This window comes from Sebastes umbrosus, chromosome 5, assembly GCF_015220745.1.
Source record: "Sebastes umbrosus isolate fSebUmb1 chromosome 5, fSebUmb1.pri, whole genome shotgun sequence".
Lineage (NCBI taxonomy): Eukaryota > Metazoa > Chordata > Actinopteri > Perciformes > Sebastidae > Sebastes > Sebastes umbrosus.
In genome coordinates this window covers 5,179,177-5,206,725 of record NC_051273.1, presented here as the reverse complement: position 1 = coordinate 5,206,725, position 27,549 = coordinate 5,179,177, and the positions used below count along the sequence as shown (strand labels likewise).

At 40.3% G+C, this 27,549-nt stretch overlaps 1 protein-coding gene and 1 long non-coding RNA gene across 5 annotated transcripts; one reads left to right on the top strand and one right to left on the bottom strand.

Moving 5' to 3' along the window:
• Positions 1-35: 35 nt before the first annotated feature.
• LOC119488916 lies at positions 36-27,545 on the top strand. Of its 2 annotated transcripts, none has more exons than XR_005207054.1 (3): positions 36-305; positions 497-586; positions 27,360-27,545. It is a non-coding gene; the product is annotated as an uncharacterized LOC119488916 (long non-coding RNA). The 2 variants fall into 2 exon arrangements; XR_005207053.1 differs by having other exon boundaries at positions 37-287.
• LOC119488913 (phosphatidylinositol 3-kinase regulatory subunit beta-like) lies at positions 11,985-26,679 on the bottom strand. 3 transcript variants are annotated; one of them, XM_037770934.1, is made up of 12 exons: positions 25,584-26,679; positions 22,080-22,829; positions 18,198-18,338; positions 17,665-17,770; positions 17,459-17,557; positions 14,781-14,961; positions 14,343-14,465; positions 14,041-14,183; positions 13,670-13,846; positions 13,348-13,419; positions 12,639-12,800; positions 11,985-12,371 (listed from the first exon to the last, which is right to left on the bottom strand). In XM_037770934.1, the coding sequence occupies exons 2-12, from the start codon at positions 22,348-22,350 to the stop codon at positions 12,182-12,184; spliced, it is 1,665 nt and encodes a 554-aa protein (XP_037626862.1). In that variant the 5' UTR covers positions 22,351-22,829; positions 25,584-26,679; the 3' UTR covers positions 11,985-12,181. The 3 variants fall into 3 exon arrangements, with proteins under 3 accessions (XP_037626862.1, XP_037626861.1, XP_037626860.1); XM_037770933.1 differs by having other exon boundaries at positions 14,343-14,468; positions 25,580-26,677; XM_037770932.1 differs by having other exon boundaries at positions 14,343-14,468; positions 25,584-26,677.
• Positions 27,546-27,549: the final 4 nt, after the last annotated feature.

The following is a 27,549-nucleotide window of genomic DNA, read 5'->3' as shown; positions in this document are numbered from 1 at the left end:
ACATATGAGCAGAACAGTGTTTACAACCGCAAAGCCTTCTGGGAACTGTAGTCAGTTATTGAGTGTTAACATGTGATATCTTCTTTTTTTCTTTGTTAATAAAGTCATGGTCACCTTAAGTTTTTACAGCTTTAATAGTAGATACATTTAGCTTACTATATGAGCTCAAAACCCTGAGAACATGTTTCATCTTTTAAGGAGAAATTGATGAGCAAACTGGGACGTTAATTGAGAGTGAACCAGGTGTGCGAGGAGGACGAGAAGGACCCGGATCAGGAGCACGACAGGTAACGATAGCAGAGCAGGTGTGTGACTCAGGGAAGTTGTTCAGTTAGCAGCGACCTGTTGCTCTGCCACTTCCACACCAAACTGCATGTAAATAATGTCTTATTTAACGTTTAGCCTCCCATCCATTAGGAATAATGCTGCTTTACTTCACTACATCAGAGTCATCTCAGCTAATAAACAACGTTTGTTTAACTGCATTCTGTGACAGGGAGACATCAAGACCCTGAACTGAACTGTCTGGCTGGCCTGCTGACTTCCAGTCTGCACAGGTTGAGTTGAAAAGGTGTCTCTTCTAAAGGTAAGACTCATCCTCTTGACTCTGTGCTGCTACTGTGTTTGGTGATGCTTGTATTGTGTGTACATGATGCATAGATTTGTCTAACAGGATGCCACTAGTGGAAAGTAACTAAGTATATTTACTCAAGTACTGTTTCCTAAGTGCAATTTTGCGGTACTTGAGTATTTCCATTTTCTGCTACTTTATACTTCTATTGCTCTACATTTCAGAGGTAAATATTGTACTTTTTACTCCACTATACATTTATCTAACAACTTTAGTTGGAGCCAAATAGTTACTTTGTAAATTAAAATGATTAAAGGGACTGTTTGTAACTTCTTACACGTATAAATCACCCGGGTTGGTGTCTCATGTGTGCTCGCATGTGTGGCTATGCTGTTCAGACAAGACTCCAACACAAACTACATGGAAGCACCAAAACCGCAAAGTTCTATCTAGTGAAGCCCGTCTTGCAAAACAGTGTTGGCCGCGGTCGGAGGACGTGAGGGAGACCGTAGCTTTGGTCTCCAGGGCCGGAGTCTCTGCTCCTCTGCCTGCCTGCCTTCACTCAGCTCGCTCCACCTCACGTGCATGCACGCACACTCCACGCTGCAGAAGACTTCGTAGTTCTGAGAGTATCTAGTGAATGTACAGTGTAGTTTGTGCAGAAATAACCTGTGCAGCTCCTCCAGACCAAAAGAGGTTTCCCGTGTCTTGTGAAGTGACGAGGCTCCGCACGAGTTACTTTATCGTCTCCGACCGGGTGCCGGTGTCTTCCTCCGACCATGGTCGGGAGGCTGAAGCAGGAAAAGCCAACACTAGGATCAGCAGTGATTCATGGAGAGACCTTCGTCTGGTCAGCTAACATTACTGCCAAGCAGCTGAAATATAGAGTGATATTGTGGTTTTAGCTGACGTGTGTCTCCTCACTGTGTTGAGCGATGCTCGTTCATGTCTATTTAGAGCGAGCACAAGCGCGAGCCCGACGCTGACTTTCGTTGACTTAACGGCCACAGGTGTCACTGTTAAGAAGCATTTCTGATTCTTACAAACAATCCCTTTAAGTAAAAGATCTGAGTAGGCTACTTCTTCCACCATTGCAGGTTGCACATTCTGCTACTTAAGAATACAATTTCTCTTTCACTTTTATCTCTTTGTCTATTTATACACTGCGGTTTACATGGTTATACCTCTTGTATTCTGGTGCTCAGTGGTTGGTAGCCCATAATTGCTCTTTTACCACGGCAAGGGTTGTTAAAATGCTGTGAGTCGAGCAGCAGCTGTTCAAGGTGCTGAAGTAGATATTTTAAATCATTATGACGCAGCTTTGTTGAATACTCGATTCTGATTGGTCAATCACGGCGTTCTACGATCTAGTATTTCTTTTTAACAGGCCGTTGCTATGTGTAACAGGCCGTTGCTATGGACACAGTTCTGATGTCGGATTATAGCGGGCCGTTTTTGTGTCAAATTATGGATTTCTTAAGTAAGTGGCCGTGTAATAAGCGGGAGAATCTACAGCGAGCGGGTCATTGTTGTACATTATCCCTTACTTATAAGGCCTATGTGCAGTAATGTAATCTAGGGTGTAAACTATGTTGTTTAATAGTATACACAGTCAATTTATGGTGTAAACTATTGTGTTGTATTGTATTATTTTTAGTTTATGTAACGAGTGAAGTCCCATTGAGTTTGTAACCTTTTTTTTGCAAGGGAGGCCTGGAGTATTAATAGAACAGTAAATCAATGTGCAGTAAATCTGCTAGATGCTTGTAAATCCACGGTATGTGTTACTGTCGTGCAGGACATGGTGTCCTCAGTCTGTGTAGTGTTTTGCTCTAGGCTTATTATGTAAATGGTATTTGTGATGTATACTAGTTTATACTTTGTTAATCCAGGCCTGTGGTTTTGATCAAACACCACTTCTAATGAAAAGTCATAAAATCCTCAGGTTATCAAATAACACTCACAACAATTCATTAAACCATCATCTCAAATTTATTTGGGGATCTGAAAGTGCATACATGAACAATGATGTTCTGAAGTGGGTAAAGTCAGGTTTTACACCAACAAAATAAAACGTTTGAAACCATCAATTTTCCTCAGATATGACTCCTAAATGAAACACAAGCTAGTTCAAAAAAGCTGAATGTTATTGCATAATCAATACATTAAATAAGCATTTACACTAACAGTATATTCTCACAGCAATATTAACAAAGGGCAGCTAAATGTCCATACAGCCACAATGAAAGAAAATAAGTCAGTTACAGAAACATCAAGTAGTATGTTGAATGTGATACAGAGACAAGTAGAGGTATTTGATCATATGCACAGCCAGAAACAAAACCAGTCTAAATATATGAAGTCCCTGGATTTTATGATGATCCTCCCGTCTAACTCAGGGTGAGATGAAAGACAAACATATGTTGTGATTTGTGTAACAACAGTTAACTGCTAGACTCCACCATGTTTACGGCATGGAAGAGAGTTGACGGAGCAGAGCATTGTGTGAATGCAAATATCAGTTACAAACCAACCTCCTTCCTCTCAACTCAACCCATAACCACACCAAACCTTTAACAAACATAACCGTTCTTATACTTACTAAACTTTACCTGTCTCCAATCCAATACTGCACCTAAACACGTACCAAACCAAACCAAACCCACCTGCACCTCGTATTATTAGGGATGTCACGATAACAGAAATTTAGTGGTCGATACCAATACCAGGGAAATTCCATGATTCTCGATACCCAATTCGATACCACGGTAAAAAACAAACCAAAAAAAACAATAAATCCCATGTACTAATTTTTACAAAAATACATTTGAACACATCATGATAACGTTATAATTTACCTTCGCCCAATTCTCATTTTTACAACACATCATAATGTAACTGAATGCAACCTCTGAACGTTAGCTGTATATAACCTTGTACTCGGTTTGCCGCAGTAGTCGGTGTTACCGGTGCTACACGGTGTTCCGGCACACTCTGATTACATTACTTGCCCACCGGCTCCACCATTGTTTCGCTTTTTTTTATAGAAATAAAAACCATTTAGTTAATTTTATCAGTGGCGTGTTATCAATACATAGTCGGACGATGGACGCTACAAACTGAAAGTGAAAGTGTCTGCTCCGTACGGAGACTCAGCCCAGAGTAGCAGGTGTCAGACTTCCCACATACAGGATGAGAGAGAGCAGCAAGGCCAGACACACTGCCATCCAACGGTAAAGATCCAAGTAAGCGCTCTATATGTATTGAGCGCCATCTTTTCTTGTAAAATATCCGGTGTAATCGGTAACACCGGTGTTGTCACAAGTTTAACTGGTGGCAAAATTCCCTCACCGTGACATCCCTACCTCATTAAACACAACCTTTTATGTATAACAACCTGTTCCCCACACAGAACGTTGATCTTGATCAGTACGGCATGAGACTCAAACTTGCATTCACTGCCAACATTTTTGAACATTTAGTGCAAACCGTTTTTAATTAATTATTCCAACAATAACCATAATAGATTAAACTTAGGCAAGTAAAACTACTTCATTAAGGTTGGGGGGAAAGATTGAACGTCGTGGTTAAATGTACAAAAATAAAGCAAGTATACATTTTTGTTCTGAGACGAGGTGCTATTCTCCAGTATCAAAATCAAATACATGCCCGTCCACTATTCCAGCTTTCACACCGATACCCTCTGCTTCTCTGCCCAAATGGCACACTACTTCCTGCCTTGTTGCTGAACGATGGCAATGATGTAAATCACGTCCAATATGAAATTCATTCCTTGGGAAGAGGAACTGTGTAAAAAATACATTCCCCTTCTAGGAATTAAACCTAACATTAACCATTAACCATAAACCATAAACCAGCTAGGCTCATTTAACCTTTCATGTTACAAATCCGTTGTATCACAAACTTTCAAGAGTTTCTCAGGAAGAACAAATCTAGTTGATTTTAAACCTCCCTGGTGGGAGATTTTATGGAGCACATGCTAGTTAACTGTCACATAAAGAAGACAGAAGTCTAAAAACAAATATCTATAGCAATCAGTTAGTTTTCTTTTCATAAAGTCATAAACATTTACGACGTTAAAGTTGACAGTTTACCAACATAGCTAGTACCTGGGTACCTATTTAGATACATATTTGTAAAGTAAAAGTTTAATCTGCATGTCAGATTTGTTTTCTCTGAATATAACAGTATTCTTTATAGCTGTGTATAATTCTATTAACCCATTTGTGCCCAAAACTGACATTTTTAATTTTCTTTGGTGAACGTGTTCTCTTAAGCACAGATGTGAAGACATTTTAAAAATCGGTCAAACTGTTTGGCTGAAGTTTTTCTCTTATTATATTTAGTATTTGGACACATGGGACGACTGTTTTTGCAATACATTTCATTATATTTTATGAAAAAACAGTCGTCCCATGTGCCCAAATATTAGACATAGTATGATAAGCAGTATCTCAGAAACTACGAGGAGCACAATCAAGTATTTGGTATCTATGAATTCATAACGAGTTGAAAATCAAAGATATGCACACATATGCAGTGTACAAATAAAAGGAAAACAATGTTAGTGTTTTCACAAAATCTTGACTTTGACTATTAATAAAAGTCCGATTGTTCATGTGATCTAAAAATGTCAAAGTTTTACTCTTAGATACTTTCCCAAAGTAGGTCCGTACCAAATTTCAAGACAGAACATATGTTGTGGCATTTTTCCTTATCATACTAAATATAGTCTTTGGGCATAAATGGGTTAATACACAACAGCAAATGTATCATGGTTGTTAAAGCATTAGGTAACAGTTGGCTATGACGAATTAGTTGGACATCTAGTTTAATGATTGCAGCTCAAAGTACATCATAGCACACACTTTATGATATGAGACACCAATTATTCTCCTACGAAACATTAATCATTTTGAAATGTGTTTTTGTTATCTCTCTATTTTATTTTTGCTTCCACGATAAAACGGTTAAGTTACGAAAAGAGACAGTGTCAACAGGAAAAGACCAAATTTTGCACATTGAATTACAAAAAAACGATATCTGACTTTACAGAACTAAATACTACTAAGTGGTCAGCTCATTAAAGATCATATCTCATTAAAAGATCAGATCTCATATCAGTGCTTTATCAGTGCTACAACATATCAATCTCATCAGCATATTTAGCACCACCACCTGCTTCAGTAACAGGGTGGATGTACATGAAGACAGTCATAGTATCTCCACCTCACATGAGACACTTGTGTGCAAACCCTATGATTTAAATCTAAACCCCCACAGAGCAGTAGTGTGGTCTCTGTTGTGTGTTTGTGCACATACTGTATAAGCTGTACACTTTTTCCGTATTCCTGCTACAAAATGAACCGGGATATGTTTCTTTTCTTACAATTCACAATCTTAAATACATTTATATTTCAAGTTATGGACTTAAAATAACAACTGATCTATTCAGTGTGCAAAAATAAAGAAAAGACAGATATCCCAAATGACAAGGGACAGACGCCTACGACTTGGTTTCACATGCCAGACGTGCACCGAACATGCCTTACGTAATAATAGTTTAGGTGCATCCATGTTTACTGTAAAACAAGCCTATACTTTAAGATGAAAAAAAACAGTGTTTTAATGAACATCCTGTAAGAGCCTGATGACGACAGGTGTGAGTCATATGTCCCTTAACTTCACAGTATATCTTTTAGACTACTCCACTGTTACATAGTCTTAGGCTGCGGTCGAATAGTCTTTTTTGCGTAGGAAGGTTCCTAACTTGAGTGAAATGACCCTGAATTATAGAAGTGGCAGCCATGATAGGAGCTGGTCGAATTCTCTAAATGCTAAGGGAAGGTTCTTCAATGCTTCCTTTCTTATTTCCTTAAAACATAGGGTACACTGGACCATCCTTTACGAACGGAAAGGAGATAATGTCGTCCCACAAAAATTCCTTGCGGCAGCAACATTTAAAGCGACGCACCATTCGACCGTTCACGAAAACAAACGATCAACATGACCGACAAGGTACGCAGATCATCATGTGTTGTCATCAGGGCTGTCAAACTTAATGCGATAATAACGCGTTAAAGTTAATTCGTTTTAATGCCACTAATTTCTTTAACGCGTTAACGCGATCGATCTTTCAGAGGTTATAATAGACTCAGTTTTAACACTAGAGTGAAGATACTGGTATCGTATGAAACTATAAATATAAGAAATCCATTGGTACCAACCATGTCATACTAGTTTGTCGCAAAGGAGGCTTTCTGGACAATATTTGTCATTGTTTTGTGTTGTTATTTGATTTCTAATAATACATACAGTATATATATATCTATATACACTTGCATAAAGCAAGCATATTTGTATGACATTGTTTTGGCTATTCGACCGCAGCCATAATTTCTACACAGGAGTGAAGTACTGCTTGTCCATAAACACTGGGTTTTACAAAACAGCATAAACAACTGACCAAAAGTTCAAAATGTGCTTCTTTGCTTTAAAGAGTAACTACACACAGTTTGCCGCCACCCAGTGGTTGTGGCACGCTCTGTCCACAACCTGTGCAATGCAGCACTTGACATTTTTTACGACTGTGCGACACTTTATCGCAGATTCATGTGAACGATTTTTTCATTTGCTTTGATAAAGAGGACATCACTGTATCACTCATACTGTATGACTGACAGGTGATCTCGGAGAGGTGCATTTAAGGAAAACTACAGCAATGAGTGCTTAGCACCAATGATGGAGACAAAGCAAACAAACATAGAACACTATGCTAACCATCAAAGTAATGTAACGAAACATATCTGTTATAGCTGGTGATGAACTTCTAGTACCAGAACCGGTTTCAAAACAGTACCCAGTCATTATGTCCATATTCTAGTTAGTAATACATATAATACCTAGGTAATCTGTTTCACAACATTGGCATGCAAAATCAAACATTTACACCTTTTCGCTGCCACAAAGTAGGACTTGGACACATTTTTTCCAACTCCCAGTCAAAACTGTGCAACGAGCATCAAGCATGTTTGACTAACGACCGCTAAGAGAGAAGTGCATTTAAAGTAACCCATTAAATAGGAAAAATTACATCAATGGGAAACCCAAACTAACAATGCCATATTTCATGACTACTATATTTTCGACTATAAAAATAGTTTGAATGATTCACTGTAAGCACCACACACAGTGCACTATCAGAGGAGTCCCTGTTACCTACCCAGGGCTACAGGGACCTGGATAGGACTGAAATGTAAACAACTTTCATTTCAAAATGAGTTATTTATCATTATAGATGTCATTTTCCTTCACCATTTTGAATATACGTCACACTTAAGGAGAAATAAAGAAACATCTCAGGTATGTTCTGCTGCTGTGTACCAACATCTATCAAAGAAGGGAAATTCAATATCATAATTTTGTCACATTTTATGGTAATTAGGGCTGCCAAAGTTAACTCGATAAATTTATTTTAACGCCACAAATTTCTTTACCGCATTAATGCAATCGATCTTTCGGAGGTTGTAGCGGGCTCAAAAGCTAGAGTGATGATACTGGTATCATATGAAACCAGAAAACATAAGGAATGCATTCTAGCTTGTCGTGAAGGAGGTTAAATAACGCTCCAAACTTATGCTCAATTTTATGGCCATTTTCAAAGGGGTCCCTTGACCTCTGACCTCAAGATATGTGAATGTAAATGGGTTCTATGGGTACCCACGAGCCTCCCCTTTGCAGACATGCCCACTTTATGATAATCACATGCAGTTTGTGGCAAGTCATAGTCAAGTCAGCACACTGACACACTGACAGCTGTTGTTGCCTGTTGGGTTTGAGTTTGCCATGTTATGATTTGAGCATATTTTCTTATGCTAAATGAAGTACCTGTGAGGGTTTTAATTGATTTCCATTAATAAATATATACACACTTTTGCATAAAGCAGCATATTTGCCCACTCCTATGTTGATAGGAGTATTAAATACTTGACAAATCTCCCTTTAAGGTACATTTTGAACTGTTAAAAAATGTGTGGTTAATTTGTGTTTAATCACCATTAGCTGTGGATAATCATGCGATTAATCGCAATTAATTATTGTAATCGATTGACAGCCCTAATGGTAATATACTATATTTGGTCCACAGCTGGAATCCTTGTTAGCTAGTCATTAATTAGCCAGCAAAGCTAGATAACAAGCCTGCAAAATACAAGCAGTCATGGCAATAATTTAAAGTCTTTATATGTTGAAATAAAACTAGCTTTTTACAGCTCCTTTTTAAATCCTCTGTCTTTAGTTTCAATTCAGGTCATGGCTGAAATTTAACAATCGTCTGTCAACACTATTTAAATATCAGCCTTTGTTTTTTTTAATAATTTTGTATTAAAATCTTTTATTTGTAATTAAACTCCTGGTATATAGGCTCATGTTCTCTACAACTTCTCATGCCAAGTGTGATGTAGGTTCAATGTGGCTACTGTTTGGTGAAAAAGGTCTATTTGACACTCACTTTTACAAAATAGTATATATAATGATTTAAGTATGATTCTATTATAGGAAAGCAAAAATATCTTGGATAATAATACTCTCCTTGAAGGTATTTGTGCTATTGTAGCCTTGTATCCAGCTCGACACAACCTCAGTGTTCGGTTCATCAGAACATTGTTGTTTACACCCAACATCACACTCATGTAGGGGACAAGACATCTCTCCTGAGAGTAACACAAAGGAAATGATGATGGCTGGAACAGGAACACTTAAGGGCACTTTTCAACCAGAACCCAAAATCTAAAAGACCTGTATATTATCACTCCACATCAGGCTCCGGAGACTTATCAAAGCTCCTAGATCACCAACTCCCAACTAAGATCCTCGGAAAAAATATAGGAAAAATGTAAAAACATCTGTCTGATTCATCAAAGATTAATCTGAACCAGATTGATATCTCCCACATGCCTCAAGTCTGCTGCTTCACAGTTAATACCCGCTCATATATTATTACTTTAAAGAGTTATCCTAAAGCAACTTTAAGTGTGATTGTCCCATTTTTCTACAAATAAAATAATTATCTACTAATAATTTGATTGTTATAATGACAAAAATATTCTCCACGTAGGGGCTATAAAGCATAAATACACCAATTCCTATTCATTTATAATGTCCTGAAGATATTATGGAAATGTGCAGAATGAAGATGACAGTAAGAAAATAACTTGTACTTATATATTCCTATAATCTCTGAAAACAAACGTGTTAGTTTCCAACCAGCAACATCAATATGTGAAATGAGTGTCTCACAAATCTCCAGCTCTCATCTCTGTGCTTATGTGTATTATCTGGTTGTCTTGTTTTGGATAAAGTGCTTGAGTGTCTCCTCAGTTTCTACACTACACTACCCATAATGCACATGTGCTTGGTAGTGCAGAGTCCCATCCTGAGCTCAGTTTCCCAGAAGCACCTTAAACACTGCAACTGCACTGATTACATAGATTTACGATATGCACTGTGGAGGGATGATGGATGATGGATGATGGCTGATGCAGAGCATTGATTTGGATTGTTGGACAAAAATATGTCAAACGTTTGAGGCAAGAGTGGCCAAATCAAGAGATCATGACTTCAATACTGTGTGAAACTTAATATTAAATATTTATTATTTCCTGTGCTTGCCTTTCTGAAAAAGAAAACTAAAAAACGACACATTCTCTCTCCAAACTCGTCAAATATTGCCGTTTGGTCAGTGCCCCTCGGCATCGGCGACAAACGCACAGGGTACCTCTCTTATGTTACTTTTGGACGGACCAGGGATTGCGTGTCAATATGCGCTCGTTACATGCATAGTGTCCTTTCAAAATAAACTTCCATTTTCACAGGAAGTTAGGTTTAGACAACACAACCACTTAGTTAGGTTAAGGAAACGGTCGTGGTTGACGTTAACGTCACTGACTAACGACTCACGTGACTAGTGACTCACAGGACTGACGATACTAACAAGTCACGGACTAACGACTCAGGTGACTCGCGGGACTGACGATAATAACGAGTCACGTGACTAGTGACAGGTGACTCGTAGGGCTGACGATGCTAAACGAGTCACGTGACTAGCGACACGTGACTCGTGGGACTGAAGATACTAACGAGTCACGTGACTAGCGACAGGTGACTCGTAGGGCTGACGATGCTAAACGAGTCACGTGACTAGTGACAGGTGACTCGTAGGGCTGACGATGCTAAACGAGTCACGTGACTAGCGACACGTGACTCGTGGGACTGAAGATACTAACGAGTCACGTGACTAGCGACAGGTGACTCGTAGGGCTGACGATGCTAAACGAGTCACGTGACTAGCGACACGTGACTCGCGGGACTGACGATACTAACGAGTCACGTGACTAAAGACTGACGTGACAGAATAAATCAGTGAGTCATTAGCCAGGTGACTCGTTAGTATCGTCAGTGACTGATGATGGGTCATGTGACTAACGGCTCATGGGACTGACTACACCGACGAGTCACGAGACTAAAGACTGACATGACAAAATAAACCAACGTTACTGTAAGTTTCACACGGGACACGAACTGCGGTCCCCTGGTTGAAAGTCTTGTTTGTTTGACCCATAAACCACCCTGAGTGGACTTTCACGCTCTTAATACTACGTCAGTTGCTCCGACCATTGAATAACACCACAGGTGGGTTTACATTGGAGTTAGTTGAAAGCCTGGTTCGTCACAAACTGTCGCTGAGGGATGCCTCTGTGCGTTGGTTTCAAATGCCAGGCGGTATTTGACGAGTTGGGAGTGAGAACGGGTCGTCAAAAACTGAAATATTTAGTGTCTGGATTAGAGGATAAATCCAATCAATTTCTCTCCACCAGGGAAACATACCATCCTTTTTTATCCTTTATAATATCTCTCAGCTTTGATTGTTCTACTACTAAAAAGCAGTTCAGTATCAGTATTCTGAAAGCTAGATAATAGTATCTCGTGTTACCCTGATATCATCATTATTAACTTTAATGCCAGCACCAGTTTGGGAAACTCGCTACCCGTACTAGTGTTGTCATGACGAGGCAATATTTCAGTACTACCTCGGTACTGCTGCAAAGATTTCATTCAGTGTTGAATTCAGCTAAGTACTTAATCCCAATTGTGTTTTTTTCCAAGCTTTATGTGCAGATGGCGACTAAATGGGATTTTTAATATTACAAATAATAGCTTTAAAAAATAAATGAGCTAGATTAGAACAGAGCTGCAGTCAATATGCAACCATTGAATTTAACTAACAAAGCCGACAATCGACCTTAAAACTACTGTGGTAAAGCTGTTAAACATCTGTTCCAAATAGGCTAACTTAGTGAAGCATTAGAGTGACTGTTGTTCAGTAATGTTTTTGTTTTTTTTGCTGTGACATCTTACCAGTGTAGGATTTTTAGATCTGAGCACTGAAACTGTTTCTGGAAATTCTCGTATGGTGACGACACTAACCGGTACTCTGTTAGAGCCTGGCAACAGTGTCCATGATGGTGCTGGCGTGGTACAAATACAGTGAAGCTTTGGGAAAGTGCCATCAGGATGGCGTGCTGGTGTGTCTCAGCTGGGCTGCGGGCTGAGAGCGGGCCAGGCCAGGGTTACATTCAGCTGCTGGTTGTGCTGCATCAGGGATGTGTGTCGATAGTGGAGGACCAGCTCTCTCAGCGATGGGTACAGGTTGTAGGGCTCAGCGAAGCCGTACCCCGTGGATGTCCTGTAGATCACACAGTGCTTCACATCCCCATCCACACTGCATGAGGAAAAAACAGAATCATAATATGGATGTTTTGAAGGCTGTTTGGATCCCTAGGTCCAACACTAAAAGGATTAGGATCCATTAGGATACAGAGGAGCAAATGTTGTGATTTTTAACTGCCTAAAAGCCATTTCACACCAAGCATGGATTTTTGTCTGGAAAATTCGCACAGAAATTTATAAAAACTGATTTTGTGGGTTGTTCTGAATGCTTGAACACTCCTGTGGAACATTTGTGCGGGGAAAATGTGATGGTACTCACACAACAGAGCAGGCAAAGGAGCCTCTCTGAGTCTGGCTGTCTCTGATGAGGAAGGTCCCGTCCCTCCTCCCCCTCAGCAGCTCCTCTGCCTCCTTACGTCTCATACCACCAACGTACCAGCTCCTCTCCTCCTGGGCGCTATCCTCTGCCAGAGTGTACGGGCTAAAAGATGATGGGGAGGTGGAAGGGTTAGATTAGTAAGGAAATAGATTTTTAAAGCACACAGTTCTCCAAAAAAAACCTGAATAATTAACCCTTACAATAATATAATATCATGATATGTCCTCCGAACAAACGTGAACAACTGAACCTGGGTTCTTTGCCCTAAGCTAATTCATCGTACCAACAGAAGAAGTAGTCATACATCTGGCACAGTGAGCTGCATATAAACACTGTTGCCAAGGTTAGCTAGTGAAAAAAGTTATGTAGCTTGTGTTTTAATGCATTTATGACATTTCATTTTGAAATAGTATAAGACTGTTGGTATTCTGTGTACATGCCATGCTTTAGATGTTTGCATGCATCTGTGCATGTTTCAAGACCTGCACACATAGAAACATATTTCAGATTCTTGTGAGTGGCAGATTATAATAACTAAAAACAAATAGAAATAGCAAAATATATGCTTATACATTCTACACTTTTCTGTTTTGATTAAAAAAAACAACAACTATAAGTTCAGTTGACCAGAATAAATGACAATACTCACTCTTCTTCTTCATTCCTGATACCCAGCCAATCATTAATCTGGCTCTGTCTAGTGCCTTGCTGGGTGAGCCATCTGAAACACGGACAAAACACAGTAAAACAGGCTGCAATATGTCGACGTTCGGTTCTTCTGTTTCATTATATTAGATGACAAAATGCCAGAAGATGATACAGAAAGCTTTTTTTATCCAGATAGACGTCCAGAAGAGTGTGGTCATTATCACAAACATGTAATATATCCAGACTATACGTTCATTTAGCTGTTGCTGCCCCCAGACTCAGACTCAAATCTAGAACGAGAGCTGCTGAAGGGTTGAACTTACAGCAGGTATTGATCTCTGATCTTCCTGAGCTGCACGAGGTCGGGCTTCAGGTTGTCCATTTTCTTGTCGACCTCCAAGTGAGCCAGCGCCTTCCTCCTCAGCTCTTCCTCCAACTTCTTCTTGCTGTTGTGGATCTCCTCCACCCTCGACTGCAGCTCATCTGAATTGTTTTGAATCCTAGGAGGATGAGGAGGAAGAGAAGGAACAACTACAGTTAATAATTCAGAGCTAGTTTGCTGAATGAGCATGGTCAGCAGTGACTTTCATTTTCATTTTGCCCTCAACTTTTTTCTTAAAATGCAGAAAATAAGTAAAAACAGAATACACAAAGTGACAAAATTAGAAAAAAAAAATGGTATTTTGAAGCATACTTGTCTGACTCTGTGCTGCTGTCTAATGAGAGGAACATGTCGATGTATTCTTTGCTGTAGCGTTCCTGAGTTTCACACTCCTCCTCAAAGATCCGAATGATTTCACTGAAAGCCTCGATGGCTGTCCGTTTGCTTTGCAGCTCCTGGGGAGGAAAGGCAGCACGTCTTTACTTTTACATTCAAGGCCTTACAGTCAGGCTCTGTCGTGGTAAAACATTCACTTAAAATAAATTGCTTTTAACCATTAAAACCACATATTCATTTAGTAAAATGAAGTCTCATTGATCAGGATGTTGTTGTACCTGGGAGGTCTGGTTAAACGTCTCAAACAGACGGTCATACTCTTTGCTCTTCTCTCTGTATTGATCGTGAAATATCCTCAGCTGTTCTCCAACTGCATCAATGTCAACTTCCATCACAACCTGCTGCTACAGACGAGAATGTAAAAGATATTTAGGACTAGGTCCATTTTTAAAGCTCCTATGATGCATTTAATCTGATCTAAACTAACATTACAGAAGGTTTGGGAATGTGACCTTAAGCATGTTATTTCCACTGTTACTAAAAATGTAGACAAACGTATTCATGATCCCTGTTACTAGCTCTGATGCAGCCAAAATCACATATAGGCCATCATCATTTCAAATAATATTTCATCAATAATAAACCTTATATTTAGTAGTTGTAGAATTGTAATATAAGACGGCACACATTCAGAGCTGAGGGCCTCATAAACCCACCTGCTGGTATCTGGTTATTGGGTAGAGAAGCTGTGTGTCCAGTTTAGAGTTGTACTGGGCCAAAGACTTGTTCTGGTAATACTGGATCAGTTCCACCACAGAGGGAAAGGCCAGTGGTTCAGAAAAGCCGTACTTCCCCCCTTGATGGAAGATCTTTATCAGTCTGTTGGAGCCTTCTTTCCTGCAAAAGTCAAAGCATAACCGTCTCACAAAGCTGCAAATGCACCCCACACACATCTTAGGCCCCGATCACACTGAGATGCATCGCTAGAAACTCGTCGCCAGCAGAACCATTGTTTTCCTATAGTACAGCGTGCCTGGCATGTGCTCCTCTCTTGCGCAACGCATCATGTTTTTCTTGTGGTTGTTAGATGCTCATAACAATTTAAATAGTCTCAACTTTTCAGCGCGGAGTTGCACCGCTCGACACTGTCACACATCAGTCAAGTTCACGGCCTAAGGAAGTGTCAAGGGCCGGGCGAGGTTTCTCCAGAGTTCATATGAGAAAACGGCTTAAGGACGGGTAATGTCATTACTGGCTGATCCAACTCATAGTGTGACTCAGTAGTGTGTACGGCCCCCGCGTGCCTGAATGCACTCCCGACAACATCTGGGCATGCTCCTGACAACAGTCAGCGGAAGGGTGTCCTGGGGGATCTCCTCCCAGACCTGGATCAGGGCATCAGTGAGCTTCTGGATAGTCTGTGGTGGTACTTGGCGGCGTTGGATGCACTATTCATAACGTCCCATAGGTGCTCAATTGGATTTAGGTCAGGGAACGTGAGGGCCAGTCAATGGCATCAATGCCTTCGTCATCCAGAAACTGCCTACACACTCTGGCCACATGAGGCCTGCACCAGGAGGAACCCAGAGCCCACTGCACCAGCGTAAGGTCTGACAATCGCTCTGAGGATTTCATCCCGGTACCTCACAGCAGTCAGGGTACCGTTGGCTATAACATGGAGGTCTGTGCGACCCTACAAGGATATACCTCCCCAGACCATCATTGACCCACCGCTAAAATCAGTCATGCAGGATGATGTTACAGGCACATAACGTTCACCACGGCCTCTCCAGACTCTTTCCACTTGTCACATGTGCTCAGTGTGAACCTGCTCTCATCTGTGAAGAGAACGGGGCGGACCTGCCAATTCTGGTGTTCTCTGGAGAATGCCAATTGAGCTGCACGGTGCTGGGCTGTGAGCACAAGTCCCATTAGAGGACACTCCATGCCACCTGCATGGAGTCTGTTTCTGACAGTTTGGTCAGAAACATGCACACCAGTAGTCTGCTGGAGGTCATTTTGTAGGGCTCTGGCAGTGCTCCTCCTGTTCCTCCTCGCACAAAGGAGCAGATACAGGTCCTGCTGCTGGGTTGATGCTCTGTCCAGGCCTCCTCGTGTAACGGCCGGTCTTCTGGTATCTCCTCCATACTCTTGAGACTGTTCTGGGAGACACAGCAAACCTTCTTGCGACCGCACGTATGGATGTGCCGTCCTGGAGGAGCTGGACTACCTGTGCAACCTGATAGGGCTGCAGGTACCGCCTCATGCTACAAGTAGTGACAAGGACACTAGCAGAACACAAAACTAGAGAAGAATCTGTCAGGAAGGATAAGGAGAGAGCAATGCCACCACATGCAAAACCATTCCCTTTTTGAGGGTTGTCCTGCTGTTGCCTCTCCATCGCACCTGTTGTCACTTTCATTTACACCAAAGCAGGTGAAAGTGATTCACAATCACATGTACCTCCTAAATGGACGGATTGATATCCCTGAAGTTTAAACTGACTTAGTGTTATACTGTGATGATTAAGTGTTGAGCAATGTATTATATATAAATATTCATTTAAATGAAAGATTTTGGCATGGGGAAATTTCCCATGCCTGGTATGTTTAGAGTGTGTGATCCAAGAAATGTCGTAGGCCCTGCAGATCTCAGCACACATGTTGCTGGTGCAAGATATATTTACTCTAATGCAGACCGGAGCAGCCGGTCAGCATCATACTTGTGGGATCAGCAAAGGATAACTTTCAGATATGGAAATATGAGAGGCGTTTCTTATTGGTCTTAACCACTGATGTAAATGCATTGTCTTAAACACAGCTCAGACCTCTACCTGGATGCCAACATCCAACCAACACAGTGTCATCTCTCAATCCATAGAAATAAAAAGCAGGAGCCAATAGTAACGTGTAAGAAAGACGGTGTAGACAGCATTGATTAAAGCTGGAGCGTGTCTGTTCCCTCAGACAGATGTGAGACTGGAAAAACACGACTGGAGCGCATCCCGTGTAAAAAGGGTGTTATGTTGCTGACAGCTGGAGTCTGCGCCAAACTCTAATCAACAAAGCTTGATATCTGAAACTTAGTCTGTCCTGATTCAACTAAAATTAGACAGAAACCAGGAAATGTATAAAGTTACATTATAAAACCAGTAAAACTAAATTTAGGCTTCAGAACCAGACAACTAAAGTTAGACTTTGAAACCAGGAAATATTAGCTGACCTCTGACAACATGTATTTGATTTGAAGCGAATATTCCCAGGAGATGATATTTATTATATTATTAGCAGCTCAAACACTTCATTAGACATGTGGAGCCTTTAACCAGCTGGGAAAATGAGATTTGTGCATGTGCTTGCAATACATTAGAAGTAGTAGGAGAAGCAGAAGTTACCTTAGAGTGAGAGTGTATTCCCCCGTAACCTTACTGGAAGCATCCCGGACCAGGAACGTGCCATCAGGAGTGTTTCTCATCATCTCATTTACTTCCTCTCTGGACAATCACAAAGGACATTAAGGTTTCAAACTGTACATGTCGGAGTTTTAGGAAAACAAATGCATCACAATATCAACACGCCATATTAAAATACTCAATTATACCTGGTGGTATTTCCCCAGTACCACTCTGCATCAGACAGATGGTTGTCATCAGAGCTGGACTCACATGCTGCCATCGCTTTGGTTATGTTGTTCTTGGGTTGAGGTTCTGACCACAAAGGAAATAAATGTTTGATTACGAATACAGAATAGCAAAGACACAAATCGTGTCTTTTTTTTTTTATCAATAGCAGGTTAAAAATTGTTTTTTTATTTGTAAGTCTGGATTGTTGGAGACATCAGGGCTCATTTTTGTTTCAAAGACTAAGTATAAAAAAAAACTACATCCATAAAAGATAATCCATCAGAGGGTTAGGGTTAGATAATCCATCCTTTTATCCTTTTTCACTCATTATATAAACATCTTATCGATCAACAGCAGGTTATCTTTGTTCTGATTTACAAAAAAATACCAAACAACAAAACAAGACACAGTTTGTGCTATGTTGTATATTTCCGCTTATTTTGGAACAAACGTGATCAAATCTGCTACGAAAGATCTGTTACACTTCTAACAAAGAGATGCTGGAGAGTACCTCCTTCCTTGACGATGTTGGTTCTTAGTGCAGGAAAAACATCGTCATGATCAACAGGGGAGGAAAGGTCCTGCAGGAACGCTGTCAGGGTGCGAGACTGAGCCTCGCTGTCGCTTTGGCCCATCTCAGGCTCCGAGAACTCTGCAACATCAACCGCACAACGACTCAGCGTTACTCCTCCTGATGCCACTTGAGGCCGGTGGCTATCTGCACTTTGTGGCTGTTCAGCACACACTGCTGGCCCACTGACAAGGACTCCAGAGGGAGATATCGTTGTGTTGCTTGGTCTTGCACCATGTGGGAGAGTCTGTCCAGACTAGTCTGCTGACAGGTGACACTGTCTGACTGCCTAAAATACCAGAACGGGCACTCCTCAACACTCAGGCACACTCAGCCAGACTCTGTGCTGCTTAGCGCTCGACCTCGCCTTGGCTTTGCCTCGCCTCGCTCTGCCTCGCCTCGCCTCGCCTAACAAACAACAGCTGTCTGCAGCGAGATGCCATGTGGGCCTGAAGGACGGGAGCTGATGATGTGCCACTGTGCCTGTTTGTGTTTATTGTCCCTGTGTGTGTTAATGTGGCATTAGGAAAGCAGGGGAAGGTGAGAACCTGTTTCCTGAAAGCATTGCATTTATGTGTGAATTGTTTGTGTTTACTAGTTTGTGGCTATGCAACAGATGCGCTGAGCTGATGCATGTGTGTAGTGAGAGGCGTGCTGTTAGCTGTTGATGTAAATCATCCCGTCAGCACTTGTGATGGCATGTCTGGAGATGCATTGAATCGCTGCTGCAGACCGAGCCGTGTGTTAGAGGAATCATACGTATGCTGTTGTAAAATTAGAAAGGGCGTAAACTCATTAACCCAGGGCCTACAAACAGTGAAGCGCTGTTAAAACTTGCCTGGTATAAAAACCTAAGAAAAGCTCTGCATCTAATAAATCTTGAAACTTGGTGAAACTCCCTAAGCCTTTGGAACTATGTGATCCCAGCTGCTGACATTTCTCTTGGAGATTCTTGAATGCTTGCTCTCTAGAGCAGTGCTTCTCAACCATTTCTGGGGGTCGCAAGATCATTTCTGAGGGTTACCAGATGGTTGTGGAGAAAAAAATAAAATAACATTAAAAATAAAATAGACTGGGGGGATGTTTTTACACTATATCGCCTGAACCAGTGATATCATTAGCATCAGAATAGATTTTATTCAGTGTATTTGTGATAGGGATGGACCGATCTTAGTTTTTCAGTTCCGATAACAATATCTGGGCTTTGCGTAGCGGCCGATACCGAGTACCGATCCGATACCAGTGCTGTATGCCTCACTGTGTGGAAGTGACTGGGATCATTCTTTTATGTGTAAGGCCACATTAGGCTTGACTTAAACATTGTTTTTCTAGGATTTTAAAACAAAATGTAACAAATAAATACATAGATATAAATTGAGCGTATTGTTATTTATTATTAAAATAAATCGTACACCTGCAACTTGGGGCAAAAAATCTTCAAAATTAACAGGAATTCAAAAACTTAACAGGAATTAAAATTCCATTATATAATGTACTGTATGTAGTATATAAACGTAAAATTGAATTGACTAGATCAGCCCCGTTGTCACGATATCCGATCCACCTATGTGAGTCGGTATCGGCAGGGGACTTCCGGCGGGTCAGGAGGAGATAAAAAGTCACGTAGCACATCGGACAATGCCTTGGTGCTAGCTGTTCAAACTAAACTAAACTGTCATCACAAAAAAAATATTATTTATTTACAATAGCATTCACAATAATCTCTCAAAATTAGCAGGGGGAGGCGAGTAGAAAAAGCTGTTTACGCCGGTTTGCATCTCTCTCTCTCTGTCTCTCTCTCTCTCTCTCTCTCTTTCTCTCTCTCTCTTTCTCTCGTTGACTGTCCCTTCACTTCCTTCGTCATTTTCCTTCTGTCTGTGGTAGGGCTGTCCCGAATACCATTTTTTTTGGTGAGAAAAATTCGGTGAGAAATATTTGAAGGTATTCAAAGCTTCGTGGCGCAGCGCAGCAGGCTGTCATGTTCTTCTGTCTGCATCTCCCCCGTTTCAGTGCCTGGAACAGTGCCACTGACGCACTACTGTAAACACACGCACCTCTACACACAATAAACGGCGATATCCATCTGAGAATAATTCATAATAATTAATGTTGAATTATTTGATTTATACTTTATTAGAACAGATACTGTATTTATGTATATATAGAGATATACTGTATATAGATATATATATATATATATATATATAGATATAAACAACATGGCATTCGAATACTGATTTTGAGGTCAATTACCATGGCAAGAGTCAAAGCTTCGAAGCATTCGGGTCAGCCCTAGTCTGTGGATTGCTACAATGAGGGGAAATTAAATGATGGGATGAAAGTTCACGACGAAAAGCAAGCGGGCTAAGAAACCGCGATGTGTTCTGTCTATCATCTGCTCCGTTTCAGTACTATGGACAGCAGCAAACCTACACAAATACCCCCTAATATGGCAATTCTCATTTCACAGCCCTCTTGCTTATCTGTGGGGCTTACGGTAATCATATGTCCAAATGTTTAGACACCAAAATGCATTAAACCACTTACCAGCATCCAGCGCTTCTGTAGGGATTTGATATGATGACAGTTTATGAGCGATCAATATGTTTGATGTGTTTGCATCAGGGTGTTGTGATGGAGGTGGAGGAGGGTGGGGTCGCAAACACCAGCCTGATTACTCTGGAGGTCGCGACTTGAACATTTTGAGAACCATTGCTCTAGGGCGAAAAGCAGTCGATTAATTGATCAATAAAATGAATTGCCAACTATTTAGATAATTTATTAATTAGTAATTGTTCATGCAAAAATGCCAAACATTCCCTAGTTCTAGCTTCTTAATTGTAAGAATTTGCTGCTTCTTTTTTGTCGTAGTAAACTGAATATATTTGGGTCGTGGACTGTTGGTCAATATGAAGCTGTCACCTTGGACTTTGAGAAATGTAATATAGTAAGTAACTTATTGATCGTGAAAACAATGGTTAGCTGTAGCATGGACGTCCCCCAGATAATTTAACAATAGTCTATTGTAGGGTTATGTTATAGCCATAAGTTATGAATGTTTTGACTATGAAATCTGGAGCCTCTGAGACTATTCAAATAGCAACGATGCCAGTCAGACCTATGGCAAATCCAGAAATCTTTATCTTTACACTCAAGAAGAATGTAAGGAAATATTGCCTCATATTTGTTTTATTTATTCAAAACAAAAACAAAATCACAAAGTAAACTTATTCAATCTGAATGTACTAACTGGGTTCTGCAAACTGCAATGCTTCTTGAATGTTGACTTTCTCCTCTAGTCTGTATGTACACAGTCTTGTACCTGGACATTATTTAAACCACATTATGTTCACACACACTCATTTATGTTTCGTGCCCATCCAGACCTTTTAATGGTTCAAACTGCCAAAAAAGTGAATATGTCTTTTACTCCCTGAGCCATAAATAGCTGAAATAACTTCACTTCGTTACTCTGTTGTAAATGTATGATAAGCATCTATCATCGAGGTTAAGATAGCAATATAATTACTGTAAATGTTACAGAGTAACAGTTACGCATATCAACACGGATGACACAAACTGACATCAAATACATTGACTTAGTCCTTACAGACAGGGATGTCTTAAGACTTTCTAACGGCTCATTAAATGCAGCAGAGGTTTGATTTTGAAATCATGATGAAAAGACACTTTAGCAAAGTCAACATCTTTGTTATGAGATTGCTTTTGCATCATTTTCTCATCTGTTTACTATAATTGTTGCATCACAAAATGAAAGCAGTATTGCTGCTTAAACATGCTCAGTATATCACCAGATCTTACCTTGAACTGCTGGTGAAGGCTCAGGCCTAGTAGCCATGGATATGTCTGTCTGCTGTCGTGATTGGTTAAGCGGTGATGACGTCATCACAGAAAATACAGAATGAAGCTCAGGATTATCCCCCATATGGTTGGTGCTCTCGTCGATGACCACAGCCTCGTCCCTGAGATGGAGGGATGCTAGCGATGACGTCGGGAAGTCAGCTGGCTGGAGCTCGTCGTCCTCTGCGTAGTCGAGAGCTCTGAGGTGGAAACCCTCTTCTGCCATTTTCATAACACAGACTGAATAGTCCAGCTAGGTTTTATTGAGGTGGGGAAGCAGCAGGATGTTAGGTGCCACGGTGCTGTTGATCACATACTATCAGCTTACGGTTACACTCATGGCTGAGGATAGAGAGAGCGACGGTGTGGACTTCAAGGCTGCCCTGTGTTGTGGAGGTAGAGCATGTTTCTCAGCCTGAACCCCCGGTTTAACCTCATCTCAGAGCACAGCGATGACATTGCCAGTAGATCCTGCGTTTTCACTTTAATGTACTCAGTGGGAGTTTTCTCTGTTCTGCTTCACAGTCATTCGCTTAAAGGGATTCATAGCTGGGAGCTACCCAGAACAACCACAGTTTGTTACTGCACAGCTGACTGCCTGCTTCATAGGCGCCTTGACACTAGTTATTGAGCTGTAAACCCACTGGAGAGTGAAGCACGGCTGTGTGATATCTTCCTCAAGGACTCGCGCATCATCTCATATCAGAAAACCTAAAACAAAAAATGCACAAATATATAGTTTGAGAATCAGTAGTGTAAATTAGGAAAATAATCCTTTTGCACGCAAACATCTGCCCAAATAATGGTGTATAATAATCTGCACTGTTTCACCCCTTTCACTGTTTAAACCCTTATTTATTTCCACTTCATGTTTCACACTTGCTGTCCAGTGTGTTGATGCTCAGTATTTGTGAAATTTAACCTCTGACATTATCAGTCTGAGAACGTATAGGGGCATCCTGCAAAACAGGTTTAGATTAAGTCTATCATTGCTGTTACTGACAGGTTTATGCACTGAAATGTTCAACACCGTAGTTGTCTGATAGGTGTTACAACCGTTATTGTGAGCCATACATTTGTCAGAGATTATTACAAAACGTATGTACTAAGGCTGCAGAATTAATCAAAATGTTATTATGTTATGATTTGAGCATATTGTTTTATGCTAAATGCAGTACCTGTGAGGGTTTCTGGACAATATTTGTCATTATTTTGTGTTGTTAATTGATTTCCAGTAATAAATATATACAAACATTTGCATAAAGCAGCATATTTGTCCACTCCCATGATAAGAGTATTAAATACTTGAAAAATCTGCATTTAAGTACATTTTGAACAGATACAATTTTTTTTGCTTAATGTTTGATTAATTGTGATTAACTATGGACAATCCTGCGATTAATTGTGATTTAATATTTAATCAATTGACAGCCCTAGTTTGAAGACTATATCACCCACTCTTAATGCTCACTGTGATGAAGAGGAGCAGGTTATTTGCAGATCAAGCTGTATGCAGAGGCTGGTCGTATCAATCACAATCCAGACTCTGAGTAGTAGGGAATGTGTTTTTTTACTTTTTGGTACAACTTGTGAGGAATTCCCAATATGAAATAAAAATCAGTCATCTGATGCGTTACTACAAGTCTCAGGAAGTATAAAGAAAAATGTAAGAGGTAATAATTAAATATCTGTGCAACAGTAAAGATCTGCTCTAACACAATAACTGGAAACATATTTAAGAAGATTATATGTTACGATGGTTGCTTCAGCACTGGACCTTGTTTGTCCCGGGATCAACATTTAACATCCTGAGAATAAACTTGTAACATTAATAACACAAGGATTTCTTCCTTTACAGAAATAGACACCTCAAGTATATCATTCCCCAAACATATACATTTTTACTCGTCATCTGTCGCCCTTGAAATTAAAAAGGAAAAAAAGGTCTCTGCACATAATGTCCAAGAGAGTATGGGATATTGACTTTTGGGATTTCATGGGATTTTGATTTTTGGGAAGTCTGCGTAAACATTTTTTTTATAAAAGGACTGTACAGTGTTATATCATGAAGCCCATTACATGGTAAAGAATTCAGGGGGACTGCGGTTAAATCCTCTTCCTATCCCAAGCATCTGGGATTAGTCAGCGGTTTATGATCCTCCTATACCCTTTACAATGATCATATCAACTGCGCTACAAGAGGAAAATGGCCATAACTTTATTTTAATGAAAAATCTGATTTTGTATTTTTTAAACATGATTGATCTGATCCCATCAAGATAGATACGGTTTAAACAGAAAAACAAGAGGTCATAGTTGCTGTAACTTAAAACCGCAACTGAAAAAAAACACAGTAACTACATTTAACTTTTACTAAATCTTTTTCTCATTTACTAAATCTGGACAACTAATGCTTCTGAGCATCGATTTTTAGGTATCAGACGTATCGGAAAAAGCTTTAAAAATACTGATTACGTGACAGCTTGAATTTACTTCATCTGTATTGGTGTTGTTAATAGACCGATGACTTAGAATGAGGTCTGTTTCTATAAAAGAAATATATGGTGGTATCTAAATTTACTGAGCGATGAAACCTTGCGGATCAAAACTCAAAGCGTTGGAAATGGCGTCGGCATCAAAATAAGTCCAATGGTGCGCAGCCATTAAGTCTTCATGGCTCGATGTTCACGGGACATCGTGTCCAGTTCCTGTTGAGGCGATGCAAGATACTAAAAACGATTTCGACGAAGTCCCGTGAGCTTTATCACATAAGCCAATTTCCTCATGTTTTAATACTTTCTTTAAAAAAAACCAAAAAAACTTCTAGTACGCATCCATCTGGGACGATACAGTACTGACTTATTTCAGTTATAAGCTTTTTTGGTATCAATATCAACATTGCTATTTTTGTTTGCAAGTCAAAAAAACGTGCTGTCCCAAACTAGGTTGTGTTTTAAAGATGACCCAATCACAGCAAAGTAAACGGTGTTTGCTCGGCTCATGCATTATTGTTGGATACATAAGGAAAATCAATAGTGAGAAGCAAAGTTGGAATCATGAAAATCTCTTTACATATGTTGCATTTTAACGCTGAAAATGTCCCATACTTTCAGAGTGTCAGGCAATTTAAATCGTCAATCCACCATCCAGCTGAAAATGACGGACGTATTTATTTTGATGACGACTGTCCTCTGAAAGTGTTTTTGTTAAATATTCGTTCGTAGTCTGTTATCGATCAGTGTTGCATCCCCAAAAGCGGGACGGCCGATGTACGCCATATTCCCCCCAACGCCTTCAAGCTTTCCATCGTCCCGTACCTAAGCTTGGCATGACGAAGAGATACGAAGGCTGAACATGCACGGAACTTTCAAAATGGCAACTTCTGGTGTAGATAACGTCTGAACAGCCAACAACAAAATGAAACATCATCAGGAAACGCGGCAGGACGGGACAGTACGCACCTACCTGGGCCAAGACAGAAGGGACCGGGCGGCAGGGGAAGCCGACGTCTCATCGACATCCATGAAGCGGCGAAGAGACGTGGCTGGACGCACACGTGGCTCAGATCAAACCAACCACCGGCCTCGGTCCTCACGCCATCCAATGTCCCTCCACCCCCCCACTCCTCCCATCCCGTACTGCCTCTCCGCCTGTGTCGTCCATCTTTTAAAGGTCCTCTCCACTTGGTTGTTGTCCGTCCCCTCTGAGTGCCACATTTTCCCAGTATGCCATTCCTCTGGGTATTTCCTCTCCTCTTCACCGATACACGTCATGTCTTCATGAAAATCAAGCCTTTTCCAAGACATTTCCCACTTTGTTTTTACTTTTACATGCAAAGTGTAAAAAAAAACTCCACTGATCTGTGTATAGTATAAAAACACTATAAAAATATATACAAGTATGGAAAAAAAAATCTATAAAAATGATGTAGGTTTTAGAGCTTGTGCAGAGAAAGGAAAGGCAAAAGTAAAAAGCAGCTCTACTCTTCGCACCGTAACTCTTTTTCTCACAGTTTGAGAGCACAGTGTGGATGCACAGTGGGGGGACAGAAGCATGAGAATGAGTCGGTGGGAAAAAAAACTCCTATATAAATAAATAAGGGAAGGATGCCACTGTTGCTATACAGAGCGAGAGGCTTAGTGGTCTCCTGAAATCCTATTGGCCGAGCTGTTGCCATGTGCTCAGGAGTCAGCAGAGATGCTGCTAACAAATCAAGGAAATGTTCTAATATTAGACTGTATGTATCTAGGCAGCGGGAGCCCCTGACCTCTCAACTCAGCCAGCGTTACGTTCCACTTCACAGATCAGCATAATGAAAGAAGTGGTGTGGAAGTAACTGGTTAAAAAAGATGTTACGGCACCGTAGACAAAACAGCAGACACAACCCCCCCACCACCTCAACTCCCTCCATGATACCCCAGTCAGTACAGTCACAGACGGACAGAGAGCGAGGAAACGCATTCGTCTTCTGTTGATTTTATGAAATACAGATACAGGTTGTGATTGCACTGTATTTTGGTGCACCAGGCAATTTGTTGAACCCACAGTTTGTGAAATATCTTTTGTTATTTAGGTGAAATGTTGCTCTATTTCTAGTGATCTTATACTTACAGGTTCTGCTGTAATAAATTAGGTCCATGCATTAAAAATTAAACAAATGAGCAAAGAAAAAGCACGCTGCCTATAATTCCTCTGCTGGTGTTTTACACTATACCCTGCATTTGTTATATATTTTATGAATAATAGTCTGTCATACATTATCATCTTTGTTATTAATCTGTCTTATACTGTCAGTATTCTTCAGATAAATTAATTACATGTATTTCTACGTCTTTACTTTGAGACCATCGGTTCTAGTGGTGCATTTTCAACACATTCATCATCATGTATTTATCTGCTAATTAGGGCTGCGTCCTCTTAGACGATTAATCGACTAATCCGTCATTTTAGTCTTAGTCAACTAAGATTTCTGTAGTCAATTAGTCATTTTTTATGCTTTTTTCTCGCTGAATGACTTATTTCCGAGAAGCTTATGAACATATCTCTGGTAAACACAAGATTTAAAGTGCTGCTTTTGTGTAGAAAGTTTTACAGATCTGTCGATTAAATCAACTAACGATTAATCTGCAAAATGTTAGTCCACTAGGAATGTCTTTGGTTGAGGATAGCCGTACTGCTTATTATTTGTGTGTACATTTTTTTAAAAACATGTTGACAAACTTGAATTTCTTTTGCAAAAAGGCTTTTAGAGGATCCCAAAAAGTGATAATATGGAGCCCAGTAGAGATGTGCAGCGATCCTGTAAAAGGAAAATGCCATTATTGTAATTGCCATCCACTACATGTTTACGTGTTCCTTGATTCTTTTAAAGCTCTTACTGGAATCAGACATGATAACTTCCTTCATAAAATACATGGAGCTCCTAAATATC

What these genes read in the sequence shown, in the direction of transcription:
- LOC119488913 (XM_037770933.1), bottom strand. Translation starts at nt 22,350, where the DNA reads ATGAAAATGGCAGAAGAGGGTTTCCACCTCAGAGCTCTCGACTACGCA. An exon ending in GAATACACTCTCACTCTAAG is followed by an intron (nt 14,962 to 17,458) that starts GTAACTTCTGCT and finishes TGACTTTTGCAG; the next exon opens with GAAAGAAGGCTCCAACAGAC. An exon ending in TCCTTTGCCTGCTCTGTTGT is followed by an intron (nt 12,372 to 12,638) that starts GTGAGTACCATC and finishes TTCCTCATGCAG; the next exon opens with TGTGGATGGGGATGTGAAGC.